The 16,071-nt window shown below is 40.9% G+C and overlaps 1 protein-coding gene across 4 annotated transcripts in view; it reads left to right on the forward strand.

Annotated features, from left to right (window-relative positions):
* The window catches only part of Fam169a (family with sequence similarity 169, member A), a 57,104-nt gene extending 42,088 nt beyond the window's left edge, over positions 1-15,016 (forward strand). For all 4 annotated transcript variants that reach the window (XM_087621645.1, NM_001427646.1, XM_087621643.1 and 1 more), the window contains 4 exon segments: positions 256-406; positions 3,762-3,918; positions 8,695-8,889; positions 11,920-15,016. In XM_087621645.1, the coding sequence (XP_087477771.1) occupies positions 256-406; positions 3,762-3,918; positions 8,695-8,889; positions 11,920-12,462 (1,046 nt within the window). In that variant the 3' untranslated portion in view covers positions 12,463-15,016.
* Positions 15,017-16,071: the final 1,055 nt, after the last annotated feature.

Below are 16,071 nucleotides of genomic sequence, written 5' to 3' on the forward strand. Positions count from 1 at the left end.
CAAATCAGTAAGAGAGAGCATGGGTGAAAGTCCAGGAACAGTAATCCTAACGATTAGGAATATGCCGAGTGAACACAGCCCTTATTCTATAATGGAAACAAGTGCTGACATGGTTCTCTCCGCTGGATCTGCAGGAAGGGACAGCACTGTATGATGGGCCGTGGGTGGCCATGCTGCAGATCTTGCATTTCGGTGTGCTTTAGCAGGAAGTCCTTTCTACACATAGTCACATGCAGTTTTACTGGTTTCCTGCAGGTCCAGAAAAGACACCTGTTTCCACTCGTACTCGGAGCAGTCATCTAAAGCGACCAAAGATTGGAAAGCGTTTTCAGGAGTCTGAATTTAGTAGTTCTCAAGGTGAAGATGAAAACTCTGCCCAGACTTCACCTATGGCTTCCGTAAACAAGTGAGGAACACGTGATTTTCACTCAGACAGTTCCTGTGTTGTTGCTTCCGTACTGTGGGTATCTAGTCCTGAGGGCGGAGCTGCTGTATTGTGGTCCAGCAGGTATCCTTGTAAGGATTTGTGTCTCGCTTCTGCGGCAAGGTTGCCAGGCAGGCTTCCCGGGAGGGTCGCCATCTGAACAGTGTTGTACAGAGCGTTAGTGAGTAAGAGGTTGGGAGGCTGGGTAAACTCACCCTGGTATCTTCCATGTGCAAGTCCAGCATATTCTATCACTGTGTTACCGAAAGATTCATTATCATCACCTTTGAATTTGATAGGATAGGTTTTAGTAATGCTAAAGCTTAACATCTTTTTTTTTAAATTTAGATACTTTGTAGTTAATCCACTTGACCTAGGCTACTGGATGTAGCTTATAAGTTAGTAATAACCATAAATAATGCAGTCAGTTCTTCCAGAGACTTGGTCATTAACAGAATCAACAGAACTCTTGGTAAACATATCACCTTCAGTCAGACATGAAGACCCATCCCTTTAACCCACACTTAAGAGGCTGAGCCAGGGCTGCCAAGAGTTTGAGGCTAGCTCGCCCTATATTGCCAGTCTCTTTTGAGAAAGGTGAAATAGCAAAGTTTCTTTGAATTTAATTTTTAGTTTTTAAAGGATGATTTCACATGATCTGAAAGTTGTTAAATGGCCATTTCCTTCTGCTCTTCCTTCTGAGGGCCAGAATTACACCGTAATACCTGGTTTATATGGTGCAAGGGGCTGGAACCCAGAGCTTTGGCGTGCGTAACCAGCTCTCACTGAGCCATCTCCACAGCCATGTACTGGTATCTGACAGAAACCAAGATTCTATTTAGATTTTTTTCCTACTAACCATTCAATTCAATCATTAATTTATAGCTTTGTCATCTTAGATGCCTAATTATTTACTCAAAAACATCTGTTAATTATCAAATAATTTTAGATTAAGATAATTAAATGATGTTTTAATAAAATACTTATATTAAAGATAAATATAAATACAATGAAATGAATAATATGTTTCTATAACTGCAGTACTCTCGCAAGTAATGACTTTATACTTGTGATTTTTTTTTTTAAAGATTTTTATGTGTGTGTGTGTGTTGTGTGTGTTCCTGTGAGCACAGGCATACTGGGTTTCCTCTAGCACTTTTACATGTTCTTTTTGGTCTGGGCTTCAAGCATAATTGCAACTCTGTAAGCAGAGTTAAGAGAGACGTCATAGCTTCAAGGCCTTCCAGCCTTGCTCTGAGGCTCAACCTAGTATGCCATTTGTTTGGTTTTGATTATTTTTGCATGGTACAGTATGTATTGAGCCCAGGGCCCCACACAGGGTTTCTCTGTGTACCTCCGGCTATCCTGGAATTCACAGAAGGCCAATGCCTCTGCCTCCCCAAGGCTGGGATTCACAGCAGGTACGACTCCACCCTACCCACAGCACACATATGTCATTCCATCCACAAGGACTGTCTTTATATCTTTCTACCACGTCTTCTCCCTTCCAACTCTTCCTGTGCTCTTCTCCAACTCTATCTCTAATTTATAGCCTATGCGAATCATCTTTATTCAAAACAACAAATTCTACTCCTTGCCCACCATTGTCCTGTGGCTATATCTTAATGTAAAGTGCATTTAATCCAACTTCAGAAGTTACTGTAAATTTTCAGTCTTAATACTTTAAATGTCCAAAATCCAAAGACACTCAGAGAGACACTCAAGGCAGTCTCCTAAGTGTAACCTCCAGAATCAAAAAGCAAATTACATATTCAACATACCGATACAGAGTATGTGTTGACGGAGGAAATGGGGCATGGTAAGGAAATACTGGACTAAAGCAAGACCAAAATCATCAGAGAAAAGTCCAAGTCCTGTGTCTCATGGTGTTCCTTTTCCCTTTAAACCATTTTGTATTTCTTCATTTCCACTTGTACTTTTTCATTTTCAACCTGCATACAAGTGACTGTTCATAACAACGTTGCAGAGTGGTTGGTTATTAGTGATTTCAAGACACTAGACTGCCTTGAAATCTCTTCTGCTGAAGAAATTGTTCTGTTACTTTTCAGTTTCATCTCAGGCAAGTTCTTAGGACTAGAGCAAGGGGCAGCCACGTTCTTTGCCAAAATATCACCAGAATGATACCTAGATTGCTACCATTCCCTTCCCCCAGGTTTCTCTTCCTGGGTTTCCACAGCCCACATGGTTTTCTGCACTACTCTCTTTTAAGCTCTTACCAGGATGGCTCTGCTTACAGCATTCAACCATTTTCCCAGTTCAGAGTTCAAAGTCTTCCATATTCCTACAAAAACAAAACAAAATTTAAAAACAGATAGTCATGTCTGTCACAGCAGTAGCTCACCCCAGTCCAGCTAGCTACTTAGTTCCTTTTCTGCTGCTCTGATAAACGACCATAACGGAAGGATAAAAGGTCCAGATAGACGTCATCTCCATTATAGCAGAGAGTATGGCAGGAGGTGGGACAGCATGGCTCTGGAGCAGCAGCCGAGAGCCCGCCCTGACCCACACACAGGAAACAGAGCACACCGGGAGTCTTCTGAAATGTCAGCCCCACTCCAGTGACACACTGTCTAGTCATTCCCAAACAGCCCCACCAACTAGGCACTGAGATTTCAAACCGAGGCGCCCATGGAGCCTTTCGCTTTCAGACCGCCCCAGTGTGTATTTTCTGCTTCCACCCAGTCACTTAATTTCATTTTTCTTCACAGCCAAATAGAAATCCATGGCACACGTTTACATTTCACTGTCCATTCCTCACCTGAAGAACACTGGGCTTGTTTCATATCCTACCGATTGCCAATAAAGTGGCAGTGAACATGGTTGAGCAAATTATCTGTAAAGTGTGATAGCAGGTACTGTGGGCATGTCACATAGTGAGTACCTCTGATGATAGAGAGCACTTGTGATTTTGCACTAACAGTGTTGGAAGTAAAGTGGGATGTATGTTCATTTCAGTAGAATAGGTGAGAGGTCTAGTTTAAATAGAGAAGGTGGTGATGCTTTTCATTACATAGGCAAGAAAAAGAATAAATTCATTAGGACTAAAGTTGATAGAGTAACATTTACTGATTCTAAAATACTAGTTTGTTAAGAAGGGCTTCTAGTATGCAGAGGCAGAAGGATTGTGAATCCCAAGTGAGGCCAGGTGATTTTAGCAATACCCTTATCAAAATAAAGGGCTGGGATTGTACAGTTCTTGCTTGATTATATCAGAGTTCCTGATTTCATCACCTATACTGTCCCGAAAAATGGATCCTTGAAATGTTATCTTGATCCATAATAAGAAAAAGCAAGAATGGTTTGTTTTGTTTTCTAGAATAGAGTATGCTGCAAGGACGTCAGAGAGCTCGGAGGAAGTCCCTGAGGAGGAGCCTGAGAAGAGAGTGGTTGAGTGTGAGGACGGGAGCAGTGATAAGGACGCACGGCCTGCTCTGGAGACTCAGCCACGCCTGCAGAAACAGGATGGGGACAGGGTATGACGTCACTCGCTAAATGAAACCACTGGGAGTCCGTCAACTAGAAAGAAGCATCCTTAACAGTACACTGCCGGAGAAATAAGATCACAGTGTAGACTGTGGTTGGTGGTTGAGAAAATTTATACATTGGATTTATGGATTTTTGTAGGGGCACATAGTACGATCCCTCAGTGCATTTTAGATACACACTGATAGGTGGAGTTAGATACACTTAACAAGTACACAAATGTTGAAGCCAGTTGGGGTCCAGGCAAGCTTTACTTTTGTTAGAAGAATGAAAATTAGTTATTTGGATTTTTTTTTTAAACTGCAACTGATTTTCTTCCTTTCTTTTTAAATTATTTATTTAATGTTATATGAGTGCACTGTAGCTGTCTTCAGAAGAGGACATTGGATCCCATTACAGATGGTTGTGAGCCACCATGTGGTTGCTGGGAATTGAACTCAGGACCTCTGGAAGAGCAGTTTTGCTCTTAACTAGAACCATCTCTTCAGAAGATTTTCTGAATCCCTCAAAAGATAGGTAAAGTAGTTACAAAAGAAAACAACACCGAAAACTAATAGATAAATCTTCTGTATCTAACAAAACTAATTAATCAGACTTCACACTTGACCTCTATATGTTTACTATCCTATCCTCTCCCTCACCTTTATCCGTTTGTCTTTCCTTTTGATATCTTCAGGCCTTTGCTTAAATATTCCTGGTTCCTTGTTTCATATGCAACTGCGTTTCTTGAAAAGTCTTCTGCCTCTTCTCCTAGTATACACAATATAAGAGTGACAGTACTACCAGCTTTTCTTATTACTATTTTTTTTAATGTGTATGGGTATGTTGCCTTTTTGTGTCTGTGCACCAAGTACCAGCCTGCTCCCTTTGAAGGTCAGAAGAGGGCCGGCATAGTGGTGCGCACCTTTAATCCCAGCACTTTGGAGGCATCTCTGAGATCTGAGGCCAGCCTGGTCTACGCAGTTCCAGTACAGCCAGGACTACATAAGAGAGATACTGTCTTAAAAAATGAAAAACAAGGGGCTGGGGATTTAGCTCAGTGGTAGAGCGCTTACCTAGGAAGCGCAAGGCCCTGGGTTCGGTCCCCAGCTCCGGAAAAAAAAGAACCAAAAAGAAAAAAAAAAATGAAAAACAAAATAGAAAGCATGGGGTTCCTTGGAACTGGATTTACAGACAGTTGTTATTATGTGGGTGTTGCTAATTAAGTCTGGGTCCACTGGAACAGCAAGCTCTTCTACCAGTCTCCTTAGTCAGTAGGGTTTAGCTTTTGTTCCCTCTACCTCATTAAACTGTATTTTAAAATGCCGTTTTTTTCTTTTAGGAAATTGGGTAAAATAAAAGCATATACTTCTGAGGGGAAAAAAGACTAAATGTTTATAGTTTTCCCCCTTTAAACTATAGTATAATGTAGTCTATTGGAGACAGTACATATCCTGCAGCTTGTCTCATCAGCAGGACATTGAGTATATGCTAGTACTGCTCCTCAGCGACACTGCCTTTGTCATTCAGTGGATTTTCTTCTCTAGGGAACTGACTGCTTTACCCTACCTAAGGTTCCTTAATTTTCTGGGTGTGTGTGTGTGTGTGTGTGTGTGTGTGTGTGTGTGTGTGTGTGTGTGTGTGTGTGTGTGTGTATTTGACTCATGCTTTTTTCTTCTTCAAGTATACATGCTGGGGAAGTCAGTATTTTGCGTTTAGGGGTGCATTTGCTCATATACGCACATGCATAGGCCAGAAAAGGATGTTAGGTATCTTCCTCTGTTGCTGTTTGCCTTACTGCTTTAAGACAGGCTGTCTTACTGAACGGAAACTTACCCTTTATCTAGACCTGCTAGCTAGCCTGGTTGACTAGTGGCCCTAGGATCACTAGTGACTCTTTGTTCACTATGATGCTTGACTAGTGACCCTTTGTCTTTGGTTCCTATTGCTGGTACTTTCAGGAACAAACAGCAGCGTCTACATCTTTTTATGTGGATGTGGGATTTGAACTCAGGTTGTCATGCTTGCACACCAAGTGTTCCTTATCAACTAAACCATCCCCAATCCCAGGTTTAGATCTACAGTCACTTGCCCACTGCATATTTCTGTCATCTTAATTCAGTTCAATAATACTTCTGTTTTTTCCTCATGCATTTTTAATTATGCATATATGGATATATCTTTGTGTAAGCATGTGTATATGCATGCTGGTGCCCACAGAAGCCACGAGTGGGTACTGAACTCTTCAGAGCTGTAGTTACAGACAGTTAAGTCACATAATGTGGGAGAGAGGACCCAGCACAGGTCTTCTGCAAGAGTAGTAGTACTCTTCACCTCTGAGCCGTCCTAATTCTTTTGTTTTGAATCTGCTTTCCTGTTTTGTCCATTCTGCTCTCAAATTTAAAGGACTGACCTTTTCTTTTTCATTGCTTCTTTGTGACCACGGTTCTGTCTTATGTTTTGCCTTTCTCATTTTCTTTCCTTGAACATTTTTCTCGGTCTGGTTGGTGCTTTTATGAGTTCACTGTAATTACTTTCTGTGTGTAACCAAGTTTGTGTACCACTTGGTATAATGCTAATGTCTTAGTTAGAGTTTCTATTACTGCAACAAAAACACCATGACCAAAAATCAAGTTGGGTTTGTTTGGCCTACACTTCCAGATTGTAGTCCATCATTGGAAGAAGTCAGGACTCAAGCAGGGCTGGAACCTGGAGGCAAGAGCTTATGACCATGGAGGTGTGCTGCTTACTGGCTTGCTCCCAATGGTTTGCTCAACCTGTTTTCTTACAGAACCCAGGGCCACCACCCCAGGGATGGCACTACCCACAATGGGCTGGGCCCTCTTCCATTGATCACTAATTGAGAAAATGTCTTACAGTTAGATCTCATGGAGACATTTCCTCAACTGAGGTACCTTTCTGATAACTCTAGCTTGTACCAAGGTGACACAGAAACCTTCAGTACAAGTAAGACATATATTAATGGTATAAAACATTCTGTCTCCTTTTGTGTAATCAGGCTGACATTAGAATTGCCTTTAAACTGATTTAGACCGTCTGCAAACCTAGGACCCACCTACCTTAGTCTTCCAGGCACTAGGATTAGAGTCACACCTCCAAGCTCATCCTGAAAACTGTTGTTGTAAAAATATATAAATAGAAGAGTAGTCTTTTACCCCGATTGGTCTGCACCTCGGTGCCCCAAGATATCTGCTAGACATCTTGGCGGAAACACAGCCCAGCTGCACTTTCCTACACTCAAACCCCCACATAAAAGAGCACACAACACAATAATCTTAGATCCAATTGGTAAGATATAATTGCCCACTTAAACATACAAAGCGCGGTACTATCCATCCCTTGAGAACATTAATAACAACCTGTAAATACACAGAGCAGAATCTTAACATCACCTGCCACCTTGTCCTGCCACAGCTTCTCACCCTCTCTCTCTCTCTCCTGTCTCTTCTTCTCTGTCCTGTCTCCTCCTCTTCCTTCAAACTTCTCTCCCACCCATCCTTCCTTCTCCTCCAATGACAGGCCTCCTTCTATCCTGTACCTGCCCCTCACCTGTACTTTACAAATTCAATGGGGAGAAGGTTCTGGTGAAGTCACCTGAGTTCTGAGTAGTGACTAGGCAGCTGTCGTTGGGGCAGTGGAATTAGCATCAAAATACAGATAGCTTCAGGGCAAACCACAACAGAAAACTGTGATTTTTAGAAAAGTTTTATTCTGGCACAGTTAAGTCTGCTGTGAACATCTCTTTTTGGAAAACTTTGGTTTTTGTTTTTGTTTTTGTTTTGTTTGAGACAGTGTTTCCCTACAGAGCCCTGGCTGTCCTGGCACTCACTGTGTAGACCAGGCTGGCATTGAACTCACAGAGATCTAGCGCACGCGCATGTGCGCGCTCTCTCTCTCTCTCTCTCTCTCTCTCTCTCTCTCTCTCTCTCTCTCTCTCTCCTCTCTGTCTCTGTCTCTGTCTCTGTCTCTGTCTCTGTCTCCCTAATGCTGTTATCAAAGGCGTGTGTCATCACGCCCAGCCAGAAGAGTTTTTAGGAATCTAGTCTTGAACAGTTACTGTATATTAACTTTCTAAGTTTTTAAAATGGGAATGGTGTTACTTCTGGTTATTAGACTTTCATTAGGAATTAGAAATATTAAACATTAAGTAGATGTAAATTGATAAATATTGGAAGAAAGTCTCAGAAATTAGAAGGCTGGTGCCATCGTGTCGGTTTTCTATACTTTACTATGTGAGGCAAAGAACTGATTGTTTGCATTGACTGACAGAGTCCGTTGAGACTGGAGATTTTGTTTTCTCAGCAAGAAGCAAGTGGACCTAGATTTTGTAGCCTGGTAGCGCTCCTCTCTGGCATGGTAAGCTCTCTTACAGAGCCCGACGTCCCAGGTGCTGAGCACCCAGCATTGTCTCACAGGGCTGGCATCAGTCTCACGGTGCTCTGCTGTCTCTCTACTCTAAAGTCCATTCTATGACTGTCCTTTAAGGAAGAGATAGAAGGGGAAGGATCTTAGAGCCACGTTGTGTAACCCCTGGCCATCCTTGTCCTGACCTCGCACCAGAGAACAGTGGGGATGTGTGGCCTTGGATTCTTTACCTCACTGACATTCCCTACTGAGCCCCACCCTCTACACTGCCCCCAGTAAGAATAAATTTTAACTGATACTTTATATTGTGAGGGTTGGTGGGTGGTTAAGTAGGGAGTGAGAATGCACCTCTCCTGAACAATCAGTTTGTAATTGTATCCTGTCTTTCCCTCTTGGTGCAGGACTCTGCGTTAGAGCCTGTGAATGGTGAGGTAACAGATGCTGCCCTCAAGACTTCCCTTGCAGCTGAAGAAAATGACTCCAGCAGTGAGGGTCCTGAAGAAGAAATTCCACCTTTAACTTCCAGTGGAGAGACTGGGCCTTCTGTTCCACGGGCAGCAGAGTCTTCAAAAGCACCCGAGGCTACACTAGACCAGGTAGGAAAGGCATCACCTCAGTTTCCATATGTAAATTTGCCAATATTGGCACCATTCGGTGCCAGAAGATAGAGGACTCAGAATCTTTTCTCTACGTCATCCTTTAGGAAAAATTTTATTTCAGACGTAAGTTTTTATATTTGCCTTTCAAGGTTCAGTTCTACTCCACTCCATATCATAAGTCCTTTATGGTGACAAAATGAACTCTCTCTTACAGACTTAGGGAAATGATTAGGAAAACAAAAAACAAAGGGACCAAAAACAAAAGCATGGTTTACCAAACATTTGAGGACTTATTGTGTGCCCTGGCTATGACTTCTATAGTAACGTTGTTTGTTTGAAGTTCAGTAGAAAGGCTGAAGAAAACCTCGGTAGACTACTTAAATGAATTTGGTTAGTCTGAGATATTTGAATGTATGGCTAAAGGACATGTGTAGTAAAGCTTACTGAAGGTGGTGGGTAAATCTCCTGTCACCTGATGACTATTGTCTAATGTAACCAGTCAGATCTGCCAGGCTGTCAGGCTACGCAAAACAACAGCGAGAAGCTTTAGAACTCAGGAGTGAGGCCCACGGGATAGCACAGGTTAGCACAGGCTAGCACAGGTTAGCAGAGTCAAGATACGTGTATCTTAGAGAGGCAGAGCTGCTGAAGGACTGCATGTCCTGAGGACTTCATGCTGGTGTGGCCTTAACATTCTGCTTCTTGCCTCATGGTCATCACCCCCCTTGTAATCTTTGAGTTGTGTGACATCTCTAAGGAGTTTCTGGTCCTTCACTGGGCACTGTATTGTGATTGATCTTTTTCAAGATTTATGATTTACTCACCACTGATGTTTTCAAAAACAAAATCCTAATTGTTTGGTTTTACTAGTCTAGACTTAGGAGCCCAAAGGCTGTGGTGAAAACCTGCCGGGTCCTCCAGCCTAGCAACGCAGTCCTTTAGGAAAGGCAAAGCAAACACCCAGCTGACCTGGTGTACAGCCTTAAAATCCTTCAACTCAGAGACCCTCCTTTCTGTCTACTTATGTTCCTGTCTGTCAGCTGGTTGCTTGCCGCGCCTCTTGGCCTATGGTTGACTTTATTTACCTCTTAAAAGTGTGTCCTAGCTCTGGGCCATACAGCAAGGCTTTTCCATTTCACTGTCTGGGGGTTCACAATGCGATCTAATATCCTATAACACACCAGCCTCAGAAAGAACATAGAGATGTAGATTATTAGTAAAGTTAGGTTAAAATGTTTTTGTTAGTGGCTTTGATGTAGAAAATCTGGGGGAATAATTTAAAGCTCAGAAAGGCACACTTTTAATAGTTGGGATTTTTTTGTTTGTTTGCTTTTTTGAGGTCAGAGAACAAGAACAGTGGCGGCCTGATGAGTGCTCAGTGCAGGCTTAGATTTTCCAACCTACTTTAGTAAGGGCTCTTAAACACTTCAGCCTCCCTTCTAGCCCACCACCCACCGGAGGAGGGAAAAGGAAGGTTTCTAGGATACGGAGGATGTGGATCTGTTTAGAAGTAGCTCTTTGGAGCGAGTCCAGTCTTTATCGTCAAGGTATATCAGCCGTCAGTTCACACAAGTCAGAAGTGGCAGCTTCATCATTCGTAGACACCACTCACAGCTCAGCAAAGGCAGGCTGACCCAGAAGAGGCCTCCAGAACATCAGCAGAAGGCTTTTGTGCATTTCTTTCTATGAAGTCATGGCAAACAATGAACAGTAAGGAATGGCAAGACCTACCAGTACCATCCAGCATTGTCCACTGTCTGTTGGGTTATATTTATATTCTTCTTAATATCATTTGCTGTAGCAAAACATCATTTGACAGAACTGACATTCCAAAGAAACCAGAAATTTTCATTTCAACCAGGTGACATGCCTTTCTTGCTAAAGCTGGGTTGGTGATCAAGATGATTAATTTCTTGTACGTATTTTTTGCCCTTGGTTTCCTTATACAGTTTATTTAAAAATTGTTGGTGAGTGGTGTGCACAAGTTTAGCTTTGTGATTCTTTTTTTTTTTTTTTTTTTTTTCTTTTCTATTTTTCGGAGCTGGGGACTGAACCCAGGGCCTTGTGCTTGCTAGGCAAGTGCTCTACCACTGAGCTAAATCCCCAACCCCTAGCTTTGTGATTCTTTTTAAGATTTTTTAAAGATTACTAAGATAGTGACTGATCCTCTCTTCGTAACCACAAGTTCCAGCCTGCCAGTAAGAGAAACTGCCTGAGAAAAGTATCTTGCTTGCCTGCTTATACTTTGTTAATCTATAACAAGGTACTTAGACATGAATGTTCTTGGGAATAATTTGGTTTTTTCACCTGTGATAAGTAAAATGTTTAATTGTGTAAAGAGTATCGGGGGAACATGCTGTCTTTACTTGTATTTATTGTAATCATTCATTTAAAGAAAAATAGACTAACCACATTGTAATTTAAATACTGCTTGGAAGATTTTGCTGGGATATGTAAGCTGTGGGAGGAAGAATAAAGTTGCTATAGCCTTGCTTTCTTACCAAGTGCGTGCGTGCGTGCGTTCATTTCCCAGACAATTAATTTTTGTTCCCTTACCACTTTTGACAGCCCAGAGATTTTTGAGACCCCAGAGAATTAAGTTTCACTCCCTCAAAGGAAAGTGTGCTGCGTGACTACTCTCCGTCTGCATCCCTCTCCGGGGTGTCTGATCTGTGGACACTGGCCTTTGGCACCCAGTGAGGGTAGCAGTGTTGTCCCTGGAGACTTCCTTCTGGCTCCAGCAATGCCAAAACCTAGGGGCAATTAATTTGGTACGATCTTGAAGCCTAAAGTTTCGTGGATACTTTCTCAGGCAACAAGATCTCTTCTAAGAATTTATTGTAGTAAACTCACCATGAGACAGTTTTGGAGACACTAGTTGGATTTAACATAATGTCCTCGTGCTGAACAAAAGTGATGACTAGTGAGCTCTCCCATGGTAGTTCAGTGACACTGTCTGAGAATGAGTCACTGTAGACGTGCATTGCAGAACTCTTTACTGAGCTTTGCCTTGTGTTCTTTCCCCAGACCTCACCTGTTACTGACGCAGAAATGTTGACTGATGAAGGCCCCTCTAATGATAAAGGTCATACTGAAGAAAATCTGTCCCCAGTTTCAAAAAAGAAAACTATTTTGGGGAGCTCAGACAATGTTGCCACTCTATCAAATGAAGAAAAGTCAGATGGTGACTTTCCAAATTCTGTGGTAGCAGAATTTCCTGAAGAACCAGTCTCTGAGAATGTATCACCCAACACTACTTCCTCAGTGGAAGACCAGGGTGAGGAGGGGGTACCTGAAGCCCAGGAACCATCGGCTACTCAGAGTTCTCTGATAGAGGTAGAACTTGAAGACGTGCCATTTCCACAGAATGCAGGACAGAAGAGCCAGTCAGAGGAGCAGTCTGAAGCATCTTCTGAGCAACTGGAACAGTATGCACAGTCAGCAGAGAAAGCCGTGGATAGCAGCTCAGAGGAGATTGAAGTGGAAGTTCCTGTAGTAGACAGGCGCAGTCTGAGAAGAAAGGCCAAAGGACATAAGGGACCTGGCAAGAAGAAAGCCAAGATGACCTGAATGGAGGAGAGACGTGGTTGATAAATACGTTTGTTGTTGTTGATGTTGTTTTTAAACTATGGTTAATTAATAAACAGCATGGGGCACAGGACAAATTTTAAAATTTCAATTTGAACCTACAGATACAGGTTTTCTTTTTCTTTTAGAACGAGGATTCGCCATTCATTTTCATTTTTCAGGCTATTTTCTGTAACTTTTATTTATGAGCCATGTGTCAATTTTGGAAATCCAGGTTATAATTTTCCTTCGGCAAGTAAAACATCTAATCATTAAGATTTTAAAAAGACAACTTAAAAAAACTGTTAGACTTTGATCATAGGAATCTTTTATACTACTGGTTTTAATGGTAAAACTTGGTAAGGATTCTTAAAGTTTTATCTTAGTATCAGAATCAATCTCTGTCCTTAAGTGTAGGCATACCTAAACAAAATGTCAGTTAACTAATATATCAGGAGAACAAAATGAGAAACTTGTGATCAGTGGTTTATGAAGATGATTGTTTTTGTTTTTACTTCTTAATGTTAGTTGTAGGTGGAGTTCTTCAAGCCTCTGAGTAGCCTAGACTTCATATCATCTGGTGTTAATAGTACTATTAAAGATGTAACTGGTATGTGGGTACATAATTTCAAATTCCACCTGAAGTATTAGTTTGCTATAATTTTTTCTATATATATTTGTAGATGCTGAAAAGCTTAAGTATGCTTTTATCTTTTAAAGACCTCAAGTCATTGAATTTAGCATTCAGTTTAACTTGGACTGTGGTCCTGATCACAGGTAGTACAGAAGTATAGGCCCCTTCCTAAGCCTCCTTAATTCTACTGCTGTCTAACTCACTGTGACTCTCATATCAAAAGACCTCCATCCAGCTTGCCAGTACACCCTTGTGTCCATTTTTGGATAGGTCTAGAACTCTGTCCGACTACCTGTAGAGCTAGGTGGAAGGAGTAAAGCTGCCCTAGGAGATGTACAAATGCCTACACTCTGATTCTGCTGTCCCTTTGGGTCTTGTGTACTTTAGATGTCTTCAGAGTACTGGCTGTAGGCCAATCTGTATGTGCACTTTATTGCTATGGCAAGAGCATTTGATTTTTTGTTCTAAGATGGTTTCTCTGTATAGCCTTGACTGTCCTGCTCTTGCTCTGTAAACCAGGCTGACCTCCAGCTCAGATCTGACTGCCTCTGCCTATTGAGTGTTGGGATTAAAGGTGTGCAGCACCACCACCTGACTGTTTGATATTTTAGAAATACTTTTAAATTAACTATTTAATGACAATTGTTATTAAAATGAACAAACTGGTTATTCTTAGGGTTCATAGAGAATTGGTCACTTGGGAAATACCATGTCCTTTGATTTGTATTTTAGTTAGAGACTACTTTGATACCAGTCAGATTTGTTTTTGAAACAGCTTGAACTTTTGAGATGAATGTTGGGAATTTGAATCATGAAGTGCTGTGAGTCTATGTTCAGTCCATTCAGTCTTCAGTCAGCTGATTTGATGTTTTTATGTTTCATTTATTAGGGATGCTGGTATTTTAGAAAAGTCTAATTAGTCAAGATCTTTAAGCAGCAGACCAAATAGTAAACCCTTTTATGAAGTCAGATCACTTGCACTTACCTGTTGTCTTGATTTTGACTAGCTGTTAGGTAATTTCATTCTAAGTGAAAATTATACTGATCATTTTTCTTAGTAAATGCTAAGTTATAAAGTAGATCTGACTAACTAGTGAATTTGCAAGCGTGGATGCTGTTTTACACATTTAGAGAAACTTGTCAATTTACAGATAGTAACCCAAGGGTTTGTTAAGATTTAGAAACTTCCAAATTCTATTTTTCATTTTTAACATTTAAAAATTTCTTGGTACATTGTTTTTTGTTTTGTTTTTTGTTTTTTGTGGGCTATTGTTCCCCTTACATTACATTCTTTAAATGAGTGTTTTTAAGAGATTGCACTCACTGGCAGCTCAATGTATGAATAGTCTCTAGAGTTAAAATATTTACATATCACACTGGGTACTAGCAGTATAAACTTACTTATACTTCCTAAATGTGTTTGCTATAAATGGGATTCAAAGCAGTTTCAAAACATTTTGTTCGGTATACAAGAAAACTTGTTACTTGTCTGTGGCGTTAAAGTTTATATAGAGGAAAGTTAGGTCACAGGAAAAATCTTTCATATTCAGTAACGTTTATATAAAATTTGTAACAAAATTTATGTTCAGTAGGGAATGTAAACAAATGTGGCTTTTGCAAGGCATGAGGACTACAGTGACATCAAGCAGCGCTCTGCTGAGTGCTCAGTCATATTCTAGTCTCCTGTGAACTGGTACTGTTTCAGTCATGATTGTGGAGAGGGAAGCACCCTTCTAGTGTATATACATATATATTTCCTTACATAACAAAGCAGATGAGTATTACCAGAAGTTTAGTTCTACTTTCACTTAGACCACACAAAAGTTTATTTAAGAATTTTATTGTAAAGCTCCTTTAAAACTTTTAAAGAGATTCTATTATGATTTTTTTAAATAAAACCAAATGGCATGACTTAGACTGTCAGTCTTCTCTGTGTGTCTACTTTTCCTTTTCCCATTGATTTGTAGAGACTAAGGAGGACGTCTGGTCACTATGGTCTGCTTTGAACAGGTGACCAGTGTTACTTACCCAGTGTTAGCAAGCAGTGTACCTTCAAGCCCTTCTATCAGCTAAACGTCTCTGGCTTTGTCCCCTTTGGAGTTACCTAAGCTGTGGTCACAGCAAACTGGAACACTAAATAATTTGTACTAATACTACTCAGATGTAACCGTTTGCGAGAGCAGCTTTTGCCTTCTATGTCCATTAGCCATCTGGTGTCTTGGGGTGAGCTCTTATAGAACTCGTGCTTGTTTTAATACTTCCTGCAAGACAGTTTGTTGGTTTTAATACTAAAAAGTTAAGCAAGCATACTTCAGCAGTACCCACTGATTACCTGAAGTCTGACTTCCTTTCACTGTAACTTAGGCAAATAAATACACATTGCCCATTTTTGTTGGTAAAATTTATAAGGCGGGTCCTGAAGTGATTCTGTCTTTGCTGGTCAGTCATTTCCAAGGAACTAACCTTCCTGTTCCTTTATTATCTTTGTATGTTTCTAAAACTTAAAACTTATACTTATGGTTGGTTTCTTTGCTAGGTTATTTTCCCCCTTAATTTTTTTTTTGGGGGTGCTGGAGAGATGGCTCAGCGGTTAAGAGCACCCGACTGCTCTTCCAGAGGTCATGAGTTCAACTCCCAGCAACCACATGGTGGCTCACAACCATCTGTAAAGAGATCCGATGCCCTCTTCTGGTGTATCTGAAGACAGCTACAGTGTACTTATATATAATAAATAAATAAATCTTTAAAAAAAAAAATTTTTTTTTTTTTTGGTTCTTTTTTTCGGAGCTGGGGATCGAACCCAGGGCCTTGCGCTTCCTAGGTAAGCGCTCTACCACTGAGCTAAATCCCCAGCCCCAATTTTTAAAATAGTAATTAAACCTATGTTTTGTGATTGTTTTCTAGTCTTCTGTTTTAAATTTTCTTTTCCCCAAGTTTCATTCATTGTTAGACATTGAATGATTGTGTTAAAGGTACAA

This window comes from Rattus norvegicus, chromosome 2 (genome assembly GCF_021556685.1).
Source record: "Rattus norvegicus strain SHRSP/BbbUtx chromosome 2, alternate assembly SHRSP_T2T, whole genome shotgun sequence".
NCBI classification, from domain to species: domain Eukaryota; kingdom Metazoa; phylum Chordata; class Mammalia; order Rodentia; family Muridae; genus Rattus; species Rattus norvegicus.